Source organism: Spea bombifrons, chromosome 6 (genome assembly GCF_027358695.1).
Source record: "Spea bombifrons isolate aSpeBom1 chromosome 6, aSpeBom1.2.pri, whole genome shotgun sequence".
NCBI lineage: Eukaryota > Metazoa > Chordata > Amphibia > Anura > Pelobatidae > Spea > Spea bombifrons.
The window spans coordinates 47,457,337-47,468,818 of record NC_071092.1 but is presented as its reverse complement, the minus strand read 5'-3'; the positions used below and the strand labels follow the sequence as shown (position 1 = coordinate 47,468,818).

Below are 11,482 nucleotides of genomic sequence, written 5' to 3'. Positions count from 1 at the left end.
GTTGTGGAAGTGATCGCAATGAGCTGAAGAGAAGGGGAGCGCAGGGCTCGGACAGGACCCTCAGGTTACAGGGGCAGGCTGGGATCACAACAGAGTCCTAGAGGTGACAAGGGGCACGCTGAGCTTAGAACAGAGTCCTAGAGGTTACAGGGCCCAAAACCCCCAGGTTACAGTGTCAGACTGGGGCCAGAACAGGGGCCCACTCAGGCTGGGGGGATTTAGCAAAACTGCGGCCTAATGGTAGTGATACAAACATGGCCTCCAGTACTTATAGCGCTGCGGCCCCTGTGAAGCCGCCACGTATGGGGGTTAAATGTATATGTATCGTTATATATATACCGGTATATATATATATATATATACATCAATTCCCGCTGCGTGATTTTTCACCGTTACGCTTCTTCGTTTCTCTCTCGCGTTCCTCTGTGTGATTTTATTCTTTTGTTTTTTAGTAAATGGATGAGAAATGGCTCACAGAATCCTAATGGAATTCCAAGCCTTAGAGAAATATTCACAAGAGTTACTGAGAAAGCACGCGAAGGTCGGTTCCACTCTACAGGCATTCATTTTATTTTTCTCTTGAATTTGTTCAAAATCCGGGCATCTGGAGCTAAACAAAGATTATACAGCATTTACACAGTGACCGGGTCCTTTCTAGCCTCCTTTTACTAGTTAATTTGCCCCCATAGGTGTGTTGTACAGCGCTGCGGAATATGTCAGCATTTATTAAATTAAAAGTAATAATAATATATTTTTTCCTTGTTACAGAAGCGGGACGCGAGCCGCATGCAGATAATGCGCTCTCTGAAAATCCCTCTTGCTTTTGATTTTGAAAGTGACGATGAAACGGACATCTCATTGGAGACGCTCGATATCACGGAGGATGAGGGCAAAATGCTGCGGATCTCACCCAGGTGGGGGGTTACACGGGGGGGGGGGGGCGCTGGGACCGGGGATTTACAGGAAGATTACAGCCCTTTCCTTATTGTGGCTTCACTTCTTAGTGCCGTTCCTGACGTTATGTTCCCCGGGATGTTATTCTATTTAGATCCGGTGCGGGTTTACAGAAGCCACACATTGATACGTCCACCAAGCGGGAATTAAAGCCCCTCAGAGACTCAGCATCTACCAAGTGCCAACACCGTGCGCCAAAAGGTACTTTTTTCATTGCTGTCAGACTTTAATGTCATTTTAACAGGGAATTGTGTGCCCCAGCACTGTATACAGTAATATAACCCCCCCCCAGCGCTGTATCCAGTAATATAACCCCCGGCACTGTATACAGTAATATAACCCCCAGCGCTGTATACAGTAATATAACCCCAGCGCTGTATACAGTAATATAACCCCCAGCGCTGTATACAGTAATATAACCCCAGCGCTGTATACAGTAATATAACCCCCAGCACTGTATACAGTAATATAACCCTCAGCGCTGTATACAGTAATATAACCCCCGCACTGTATACAGTAATATAACCCCCAGCGCTGTATACAGTAATATAACCCCCAGCGCTGTATACAGTAATATAACCCCCCCAGCGCTGTATACAGTAATATAACCCCCAGCGCTGAATACAGTAATATAACCCCCAGCGCTGTATACAGTACTATAACCCCCAGCGCTGTATACAGTAATATAACTCCTCAGCGCTGTATACAGTAATATAACCCCCAGCGCTGTATACAGTAATATAACCCCCAGCGCTGTATACAGTAATATAACCCCCAGCACTGTATACAGTAATATAACCCCCCAGCGCTGTATACAGTAATATAACCCCCCAGTGCTGTATACTTTAATATAACCCCCAGCACTGTATACAGTAATATATTCCCCAGCGCTGTATACAGTAATATAACCCCCAGCGCTGTATACAGTAATATAACCCCCCAGTGCTGTATACGGTAATATAACCCCCAGTGCTGTATACAGTAATATAACCCCCAGCGCTGTATACAGTAATATAACCCCCAGCGCTGTATACAGTAATATAACCCCCAGCGCTGTATACAGTAATATAACCCCCAGCGCTGTATACAGTAATATAACTCCCAGTGCTGTATACAGTAATATAACCCCCCAGTGCTGTATACAGTAATATAACCCCCAGCGCTGTATACAGTAATATAACCCCCAGCACTGTATACAGTAATATAACCCCCGGCACTGTATCCAGTAATATAACCCCCAACGCTGTATACAGTAATATAACCCCCAGCGCTGTATACGGTAATATAACCCCCAGCGCTGTATACGGTAATATAAGCCCCCAGCGCTGTATACAGTAATATAACCCCCAGCGCTGTATACAGTAATAACCCCCAGCGCTGTATACAGTAATATAACCCCCAGCGCTGTATACAGTAATATAACCCCCAGTGCTGTATACAGTAATATAACCCCCAGCGCTGTATACAGTAATATAACCCCCAGTGCTGTATACAGTAATATAACCCCCAGCGCTGTATACAGTAATATAACCCCCCAGTGCTGTATACAGTAATATAACCCCCAGCGCTGTATACAGTAATATAACCCCCAGTGCTGTATACAGTAATATAACCCCCAGTGCTGTATACAGTAATATAACCCCCCAGCACTGTATACAGTAATATAACTCCCAGCGCTGTATACAGTAATATAACCCCCCAGTGCTGTATACAGTAATATAACCCCCCAGCGCTGTATACAGTAATATAACCCCCAGCACTGTATACAGTAATATAACCCCGGCACTGTATCCAGTAATATAACCCCCAACGCTGTTTACAGTAATATAACCCCCCAGCGCTGTATACAGTAATATAACCCCCAGTGCTGTATACAGTAATAACCCCCAGCGCTGTATACAGTAATATAACCCCCAGCGCTGTATACAGTAATATAACCCCCAGCGCTGTATACAGTAATATAACCCCCAGCACTGTATACAGTAATATAACTCCCAGCGCTGTATACAGTAATATAACCCCCCAGCACTGTATACAGTAATATAACCCCCCAGCGCTGTATACAGTAATATAACCCCCCAGTGCTGTATACAGTAATATAACCCCCAGCACTGTATACAGTAATATAACCCCCCAGCGCTGTATACAGTAATATAACCCCCAGTGCTGTATACAGTAATAACCCCCAGCACTGTATACAGTAATATAACCCCCAGCGCTGTATACAGTAATATAACCCCCAGCGCTGTATACAGTAATATAACTCCCCAGCACTGTATACAGTAATATAACCCCCAGCGCTGTATACAGTAATATAACCCCCCAGCACTGTATACAGTAATATAACCCCCCAGCGCTGTATACAGTAATATAACCCCCCAGTGCTGTATACAGTAATATAACTCCCAGCGCTGTATACAGTAATATAACCCCCCAGCACTGTATACAGTAATATAACCCCCCAGCGCTGTATACAGTAATATAACCCCCCAGTGCTGTATACAGTAATATAACCCCCAGCACTGTATACAGTAATATAACCCCCCAGCGCTGTATACAGTAATATAACCCCCCAGTGCTGTATACAGTAATATAACCCCCCAGCACTGTATACAGTAATATAACCCCCCAGCGCTGTATACAGTAATATAACCCCCAGCGCTGTATACAGTAATATAACCCCCCCCCAGTGCTGTATACAATAATATAACCCCCACGCACTCATTTCAGTCGGTGACACAAAGCAGGATTTATCTTTTTTTGTTCCAATAAACTCCCTTTATCTGCAGACCTGGAGCCGCCGTCGCTGTCAGTCATTAGATATTTTGGGTGATTTTCGCGGCTCAAACACGGCACTGAGCTGATGCTTTATGGCGATGCTAATGAAGTCCGTTCCTCCATAGTTTTTGTTTTTCATTAATGAGAAAAACAATTCTCATGGGTGATAAGCAGTCGGGGTGTTTAATAGATCGGGGATCAGATAACAGAGCGAAAATCATACAAACGGCTGATATGCAGCTGCCTGAAAACTTTATATTATGGGGCAAAAAAAAAAGAAAGATCAATATTTTAGAAAATGTATTTTTATTCTGATACGAGGAATAAAGAAATGATGGGAGATCCGCTTTAAACAGCTGGAGTAAAAAAATGAGAAAAATAAAAACCGTGAATCCTCCCCATACTGGATTGCAGAATATTCTGATATGGGATACGGACTCAGCACCGATTCTAGTAATGTGTCGGTGATAGAGACGGGCTTTTAAACTTCATGTTGAATTTGACCGCATTTGTGCTATAAAATCTGTATAAAACACACAAGTTTGCAGTTGTGGAAATCCTTCTTTTGATTTTATCCTGAAACGCACCATGACTAACAATGTCCCTGATTTAACAGATTTAACAGGTCCTAAGAAACGTGTAAAGTCAGCACCACCTACGTCTGCAGCCAGGAGACGCGCCTGGAAAAGTGAGGTTAGTTTGTCATGGCCGGTTCTACTTACTGCTGACCATTGTAGGCTCTCATATGGATATGTATAGAAACCATACATTGCATGAAATACACAACTGTTCAAATGTTTGGGGTCACTGAGCTGTTTTCATGAAAAACAAGGAGATTTCTGGCTGTAACGTAATTACAAAAAGGATTTCTAACCATGAAGTAGCCTTTTAAACTAACTCGGATCAGCGAACACAACGTGCCATTGGAACACAGGAGTGATGGGAGTGATAAAGGGCCATTGGAACACAGGAGTGATGGGAGTGATAAAGGGCCATTGGAACACAGGAGTGATGGGAGTGATAAAGGGCCATTGGAACACAGGAGTGATGGGAGTGATAAAGGGCCATTGGAACACAGGAGTGATGGGAGTGATAAAGGGCCATTGGAACACAGGAGTGATGGGAGTGATAAAGGGCCATTGGAACACAGGAGTGATGGGAGTGATAAAGGGCCATTGGAACACAGGAGTGATGGGAGTGATAAAGGGCCATTGGAACACAGGAGTGATGGGAGTGATAAAGGGTCTCATTAACATTCCTTGATCTTATTACACAGACATGTGGACTTTTTACTTTTACTTTTAAGTTTGTGGAAATGCCCTTTTTCTAGTATTCCCTGTTATTCTAGTTCACATCTTTGAAAATATCTTCTCCCTGCAGGTGGAATGCATTCCGAACCTCGTCACTTTGTGTCAGGAAGAACACAAGTCGCCCATCGCGCCTCCCCTGGGGCGGCGAGACAATTCTCACTGGAGCTCCCTCGCATCTCCTAGGCTTTACTCGGGATCCCTCGCTGGTCAGCACTGAATAATTAAAGATCCTTCAACCTATATAAAAACATAAAATATCACCAGATAAGTGCCGCATCATTTAAACTGAAGTAAAAGAAACATATCAGTCCGTTTTATTTTTCTCTGCAATGCCCCCTGCCACTTAAATACTGCATTAAAAGGTTAATTGAGATACTAGAGCTGCTTAGCAATAGAGTCATATCATTCTTCCAAAGCACCTCCTCTATGTATTACATCACAGTAGTCCGATGTCCTACAATCACTCCTAGTGCCCTGTAAACTAATAAACCTTCAAGCAAACACCTCTTCTGTGACTTTACAAATTGGCAGACAGAGCAGAGCAGAGGGGACAAATTAAAGGGCCCTGAAAAGAAACAACAAAAAAGAATAGGTTTAGTTAAGAGAAAGACATCAAATTTTAAGGATTTAGGAAAGCTGGGAAAGAACATCTTGGTGGAACAGCACCTTTAATATTGGATGATTGATTTTTTTATTTGCATACGGTTGATCTGTGATTATATTATGATTATTAAATAAATTATAATAAGCTTAGATGGGGATATCTGGGAGGTGTGCTAAAGAAGAGACCCAAGTAGCCTTGAAAGCTTGCAATCTAATGCCTCTAAAGCACAATTCCATCTTATGTTTATGAATTTACTTTTATAAAGGTAAGGAATTTATTTAGATTCAGGCCAAAGTATATTGCTGTGCGGGTCGCTGCTATGGCTCCCGGGATAGGACGGTACAAATGCTGTATTCTGAGCACTTAAAGGGACAGCGTAGCCTAATGTTTCCTGACTCTTCTGTTAATTCTACGTGCGTTGCCAAAGAATTATTCCTACTTCCTCCTGATTTACAATAATACAGGGACAACGGACTTTCAAACACCACAGAACAACGTGGCAGACGACGAAGACGCCGATATGAATCCAGAGCAACGACCTCCCAGGTGACAAATACCAGCATTCTCAATATACAGTAATTAAAGGGACACTAACACAAAAACAGAAAATATTATGAATGGAGAGTAGATTCCTGGATGTAATGTTTCAATGTATGTCGATTACCTTCCACTTTTCTGCTTGCGTCTCCCAAGCCTCGCTGTTGAAATCTCACAGGCTGCAGAACCCTGCTTTCTGATCGCTGTTTGATCAGCAAGCAGGGATCAGAGCAAGAAGAGAAGGGGAAAAAAGTATAAAAAATAATAAAGTGAAAACAAATCTAAAACAATGAAAATGGAATGTGAAGAAAGTTTTAAAAGCTAATTGAAAAAGTCAATAATACACAATCAGCAGCGGCAGGGACCTTGCATCACTGATATGACATCATAACCGGGGCTCATCAGTAAGATAGGCGACCGCGGGGGTTCTAGGGGCCCTTCGCTGATTACCGGATATAATGATTCATAGACGTAAAATTTGACGTAAAATAAATGTTTACGTTTTGCAATTTTTGTCTGTTTCCAGAAATGAGACTGAAATTGACTCGAATTTAGGAATAAGAGAAAAGGTTATTGTATCTCTCAGCATGGAGGAGGAAATTAAGAATCCCAACGTTAACATTTTAACCGCCAGATGCCGGACGCCGGCGAAGCCAGTTCAGGTAACGGACATTTTTTTTTATTTCCATTGAAAGGCGTATAAAATAAAATAAATTATTTTTTGGGGAAAAAAATCTTTGCAAGCTCAAATGTATCATAATTTCTGGCATTTTTTGTTAAAAATCCGGAAGAATTCAGGGCCCCCGGCTGGGGATACCGCTGTGCGAGGCTGGTCCCTGGGGGCCCCTGCAGTCCCTCATGCGTTTACTCGCCCCCTATGGCCTTACATTACAAAAAACCCCCCAATGCATAGTTTTCAAGGTAGGGACTTGTTACCTGGGGTCGGGGTAGCTTTACTTCTTTAAAGGTTCTGTTCCACTAAGACACAAACTTTGATTGCAATCCCCTGGATGATGAGCAGATAATCTTTAACAGGTCTGTCATTTTATTGTTTCCCACTTTTCAAGAAGTGTTTTCTGTTTCTATGGCAACAACCTATTAGCACCTGTTTTTGCATCATGTGACATAAGTGTTCCCGGCAAAATAATTATTTCGGAGAAGGGTTTGGGAAATCCGCAGCCCCCGGAATAATGTGCAGAATTTTTTTTTTTTTGGAAGAGCAGCTTTTATTTTAATCTGGAGAGTATCTGGGGGGTTAACATGGTGGGGCGTGGGGGGGTTGGAAACTTTCTGATGGCAGCTGGGATCTGTGTCTGATCTCCACCACACGCCGGACAAACAGGGCTAACAAAGCTTTATTTTGGGTAACAGATCACATTTACCCCGTGGAGGAGATGTATAAATAGTCCCGCTACTTTTAACTATACAGGCCACTTGCTGGGTCTGAACGGGATGGAAAAATAGAACTAAGAGGCAGATCGGCCCCATTCGGCCCCCGTCTAGTCCCCCGTTTCTCCTGCTGTAAAAACTCAAACCTTGGTCTCGTCTTAGATTCAGGAGCCGTATGTCTGTATTACCCTCTACCACTTCTGCTGGGAGGCTGTTCCACTTATCAACCATCCTGTATAAGTCTCTGTCCCTCTTCCATGAATTCCGGGGTAAATGGGCAGATTCTCATTGTTTTTGCCCCAGTCTTGGGGCTATATTCTCAGACACACACAGTCAGGAGCTGACTCCTGCATATTCTCCTATCTCCTATGCTATCTGAGCATCCTGCTTGAATACAGGGGATTTCATTCAGAATATCCTTACCTCCTGACAACTCACTGTTTCCATAACGACCCTTATTAGAGCCACCTGTCGAGCTATTAAAGGGTTAACATTTGAAGAGTCTCCGGTACCCCCCCCCGCCGGTGAGACCATCAGTGACATTACATCTCCCAAAGCTCCGTCATTCCTTTATATTCCTTCTTGATTTTCAGACTTTAAAGGCCCTGAGTGATACAATGAAAGTAGGTCCCATCGTACAGCGCTGTGGAATATGATGGCGCTATATATATAATAATAACACACATTGTACAGCGCTGCGGAATATGATGGCGCTATATATATAATAATAACACACATTGTACAGCGCTGCGGAATATGATGGCGCTATATATATAATAATAACACACATTGTACAGCGCTGCGGAATATGATGGCGCTATATAAATAATAATTTATAGAATATTTAAAAATAATCCTTTTTTTCTGCTTTCACAGATCGTAAGCGAGACGGTTCCTGTTATATTCGATCGTAACCACAAAAGCGACTTCAATCGAACCCGGGGCAGGTATCCGACGGGCAACCCGTGCCCCCCGGAACAGCCAGGGGACCTCTGGGCTCCCGTAGGCGTAAAGCACTTCGAACAGAGCAGCCTGAACCCCGTACCCAGCATGCTGAAGAATAGACAAAGAACGCCTCCTAAGGCTTCCGCTGAGAAGAAGAAAAAACCCAGCGTATTATTTTCCACTAACGCGAAAGTTAATATCCACTTTTTATTCGCCGACGGAACGACACAAAAGCCGGAGCATAAAGACGGGAAAGCCGGAGCCGCGAGGAACCTACGCTCTAAATATTCCACGCAGGAGGTCCAATCATCAGCGAGGTCTGTAATTACCCAGGAGGGGGTACATGCTGGCGATATCGGCCCCCTTATCATCGGCGTGAACCCCAGAAAACACTCAGACGGGGGCCCATCCCCGTGTCCGGCCCGGCCCCCTCCATCCAGGTCAACTTATCCAACTGCCTCAAAGCCAGGATCACGGAGACCGCTTGGCGTTGGCGAGGCGGCAAAGTGGAGCTTCGTATCTATCTCCAAGCCATTAACCCCTCCGGTGCCAACTCCCAACACGCCGAGTCACGGGGCTGCTGCGGCGTCTTCTCCAGCGGTCAACAAAGACAGACCTGCTTCTAGCAGAAAGGTGAAATTCGGAAGATTTGGGTCGGTGTCCGAGGATATAAATCCTCAGCCGGGAGTGCAGGGGGCCGAAGACGGGCCGGACACAGAAGAAAGCAGCGCTAAGCTTACGATCCGCGACTCGCCGCGGCCAGCGCCTGACGTCACGCAGCACCTTGACACAGAACCCGATGTGTCCTCCGACTTATCGAGACCTCCCAGCGCCTTCCCTGTCATCAGTATCCCCACGGCCCCGGCGGACGCTTCGGAACAAAATCAATAAAAAAAAGAAACGGGCAAAATGTATGTTTTTCTTTTTTAAGAATTTTTTTGTTTTTTTCTACTGTTATTCGATTAAATCTGTGGATTCTATAAAATATCTCAACGTTTTTCTCCTGCATGGAATAGGATGTTGTGTTTAAGGCAGAATTTGAAAGGTAGAAGAGCTTACGCTTCACAATATAGCGCAAGTCCCATAATAAAAAGAGTGGCTAACAGAGGACCTCCTTTCCTCCTATCAGCCTCCTTACTTCTGTCTTGCGGTTCCTGGAGCAGAAGCTGCAGCTGCATACAGGCTCCTTCCTCATCAAGAAGGGGTGTTAGTTGAAGCTGATACTTTGTAAAGTTACAAAAGCTTTAGAGACCTCAGAGGTCTGTTCTTCAGCTGGAATGTCTTTCATCTCCTCCGGCATCCCAAAAAATTAACGTTACATCTTTTTTTCTTTAGCGCTGTCCCAATAAAAGCTTCAGCTTCATCAAAACCCCCCGTTTGGGGTAACGCGTCCATCTGTTACAGATATTGCAAATTACTCCCGAGTTACTACTTCCTGTTTTAACAACAATAACGTCGGCTCAGAGATCTCGATCCGCGATACCCCTGCCCTCGGTGTGCTGGGGATTTTTTTTTTTGGCCCCCTAGGTTAGTCCTTTAGTTATTAACCCCTTAATGACAAAGCCCGTACATGTACAGGCTCAAAATGCATTGTTTTCAATGGGTTTAGGGACCGCCGATTTTCCTTAAGGGGTTAAAGAAGAATGCGCATCACTCTGTATATATATATATGGCACTTAATTGAGGTAGAAGCTGCAGCTTCCCTCTTCCACTGTGGGAGGATTCTTGACACTGATTGGCTGATTGAAGCCCTTTCAACACATGCATGGGGGGTCTATACAGACCATCCTCAGTTTGCCGAGCCAGTAAATACCTGGGGGGGGGTGCAATGGAAAGGGGCAAATGCATATGGGGGGGACTCTGCAGTGGGGGGGCACCATCGGAATTTATAGGGGCTGCACAGTTATGAGCATTAAAGCCACTAGGGATGCCTGGAGTGTCCCTTTCAATAAAACATTTTACAACCCAACGAAAACAAACCCATTGATACAAAGTAAATGATTATATCGCTTTTATGATGTCATCATTGAACTCTAGATTGCCTGTGAGCCGGACCCTCCTCGCCTGTGGTTATGTTACATACTATGTGTTATGTCCTGTCTACTCATTGTACAGCGCTACGGAATATGATGGCGCTATATAAAACAATAAATAATAACAGACTGGATGAGTTAATGAAGAAACTTAAGATCTTTATTAGTAGACATTTGGGGTTTATTAACTCGTTCAGTCATTTATTAAACGTTTCCTTAATATATCGAAGTGAAACTTTTTTCTTTGTGGTCGGAATAAGGCGTCTTAAAGGGACATCCCTGGTAGGAGACGCTGCATTCATCAAACATAAAAAAGCATGCTGCTTCAGGAGAAGCTGCAGCAAAACGCTTCCTCTGTGGTCACCAAGGAAACCCCAAACCCTTCCGGACGTCGCAGGCGTCTTCGTTTTGGTGATTTTTCTTTTTCTTCGATGTTGGCCCAATAAAAGTTATTGCCTCCTCTTGGCTCGATGCGACTTTCTTTCCTCCGTTGGGTCTTTTTTCCTCCCGTTTTCTTCGAGCTTCTAAACTCCTTGCAGGAGGAACGAGTCTTAGTTTGAAGTTTCCGGACTTTTCCATTATAGTAAACATCAGCGATGGTTTCACCCGTTGCCACGGTTGGTTGGTCCGGTTCTCGGTGTTCCGGGTGTTTTTGAAGGGCTGGTTCCGACCCAGTATTTCTTGGGCTCTGCCAGCTTCACGGAATCCCTTCCTAAAGATGGGGAGACGCTGCATGTCCCGGTTACCGGCGGATGCTTCCGGTGATCAGACAGAAACCATTGACCTGGGCTACAGGCATCATCAGACAACAAGTGAATTTACCCCATCGGTAACCCCTCCCCCAACTGTTACCCCTCCTGACAACTGCCTCCCCCAGACTCTTACCCCTTCCTGACCTCATATCCCCCCTCATATGCCCCCAATGCTCATGC

At 44.4% G+C, this 11,482-nt stretch overlaps 1 protein-coding gene across 1 annotated transcript; it reads left to right on the top strand.

Annotated features, from left to right (window-relative positions):
- Window positions 1-118: 118 nt before the first annotated feature.
- LOC128500975 (uncharacterized) lies at window positions 119-9,492 on the top strand. Its single transcript, XM_053470347.1, has 9 exons — window positions 119-143; window positions 453-541; window positions 769-914; window positions 1,049-1,155; window positions 4,349-4,425; window positions 5,113-5,248; window positions 6,111-6,192; window positions 6,710-6,845; window positions 8,449-9,492. Exons 2-9 carry the CDS (start codon window positions 467-469, stop codon window positions 9,406-9,408), a joined length of 1,719 nt encoding a protein of 572 aa, XP_053326322.1. The 5' UTR covers window positions 119-143; window positions 453-466; the 3' UTR covers window positions 9,409-9,492.
- Window positions 9,493-11,482: the final 1,990 nt, after the last annotated feature.

Bases quoted from the DNA above. Each gene is read 5' to 3' on its own strand.
- LOC128500975 (XM_053470347.1), top strand. From the start codon at position 467: ATGGCTCACAGAATCCTAATGGAATTCCAAGCCTTAGAGAAATATTCA. The intron at 4,426-5,112 runs GTTAGTTTGTCA...TTCTCCCTGCAG, and splicing joins GACGCGCCTGGAAAAGTGAG to GTGGAATGCATTCCGAACCT. The intron at 5,249-6,110 runs GTCAGCACTGAA...ACAATAATACAG, and splicing joins TTACTCGGGATCCCTCGCTG to GGACAACGGACTTTCAAACA.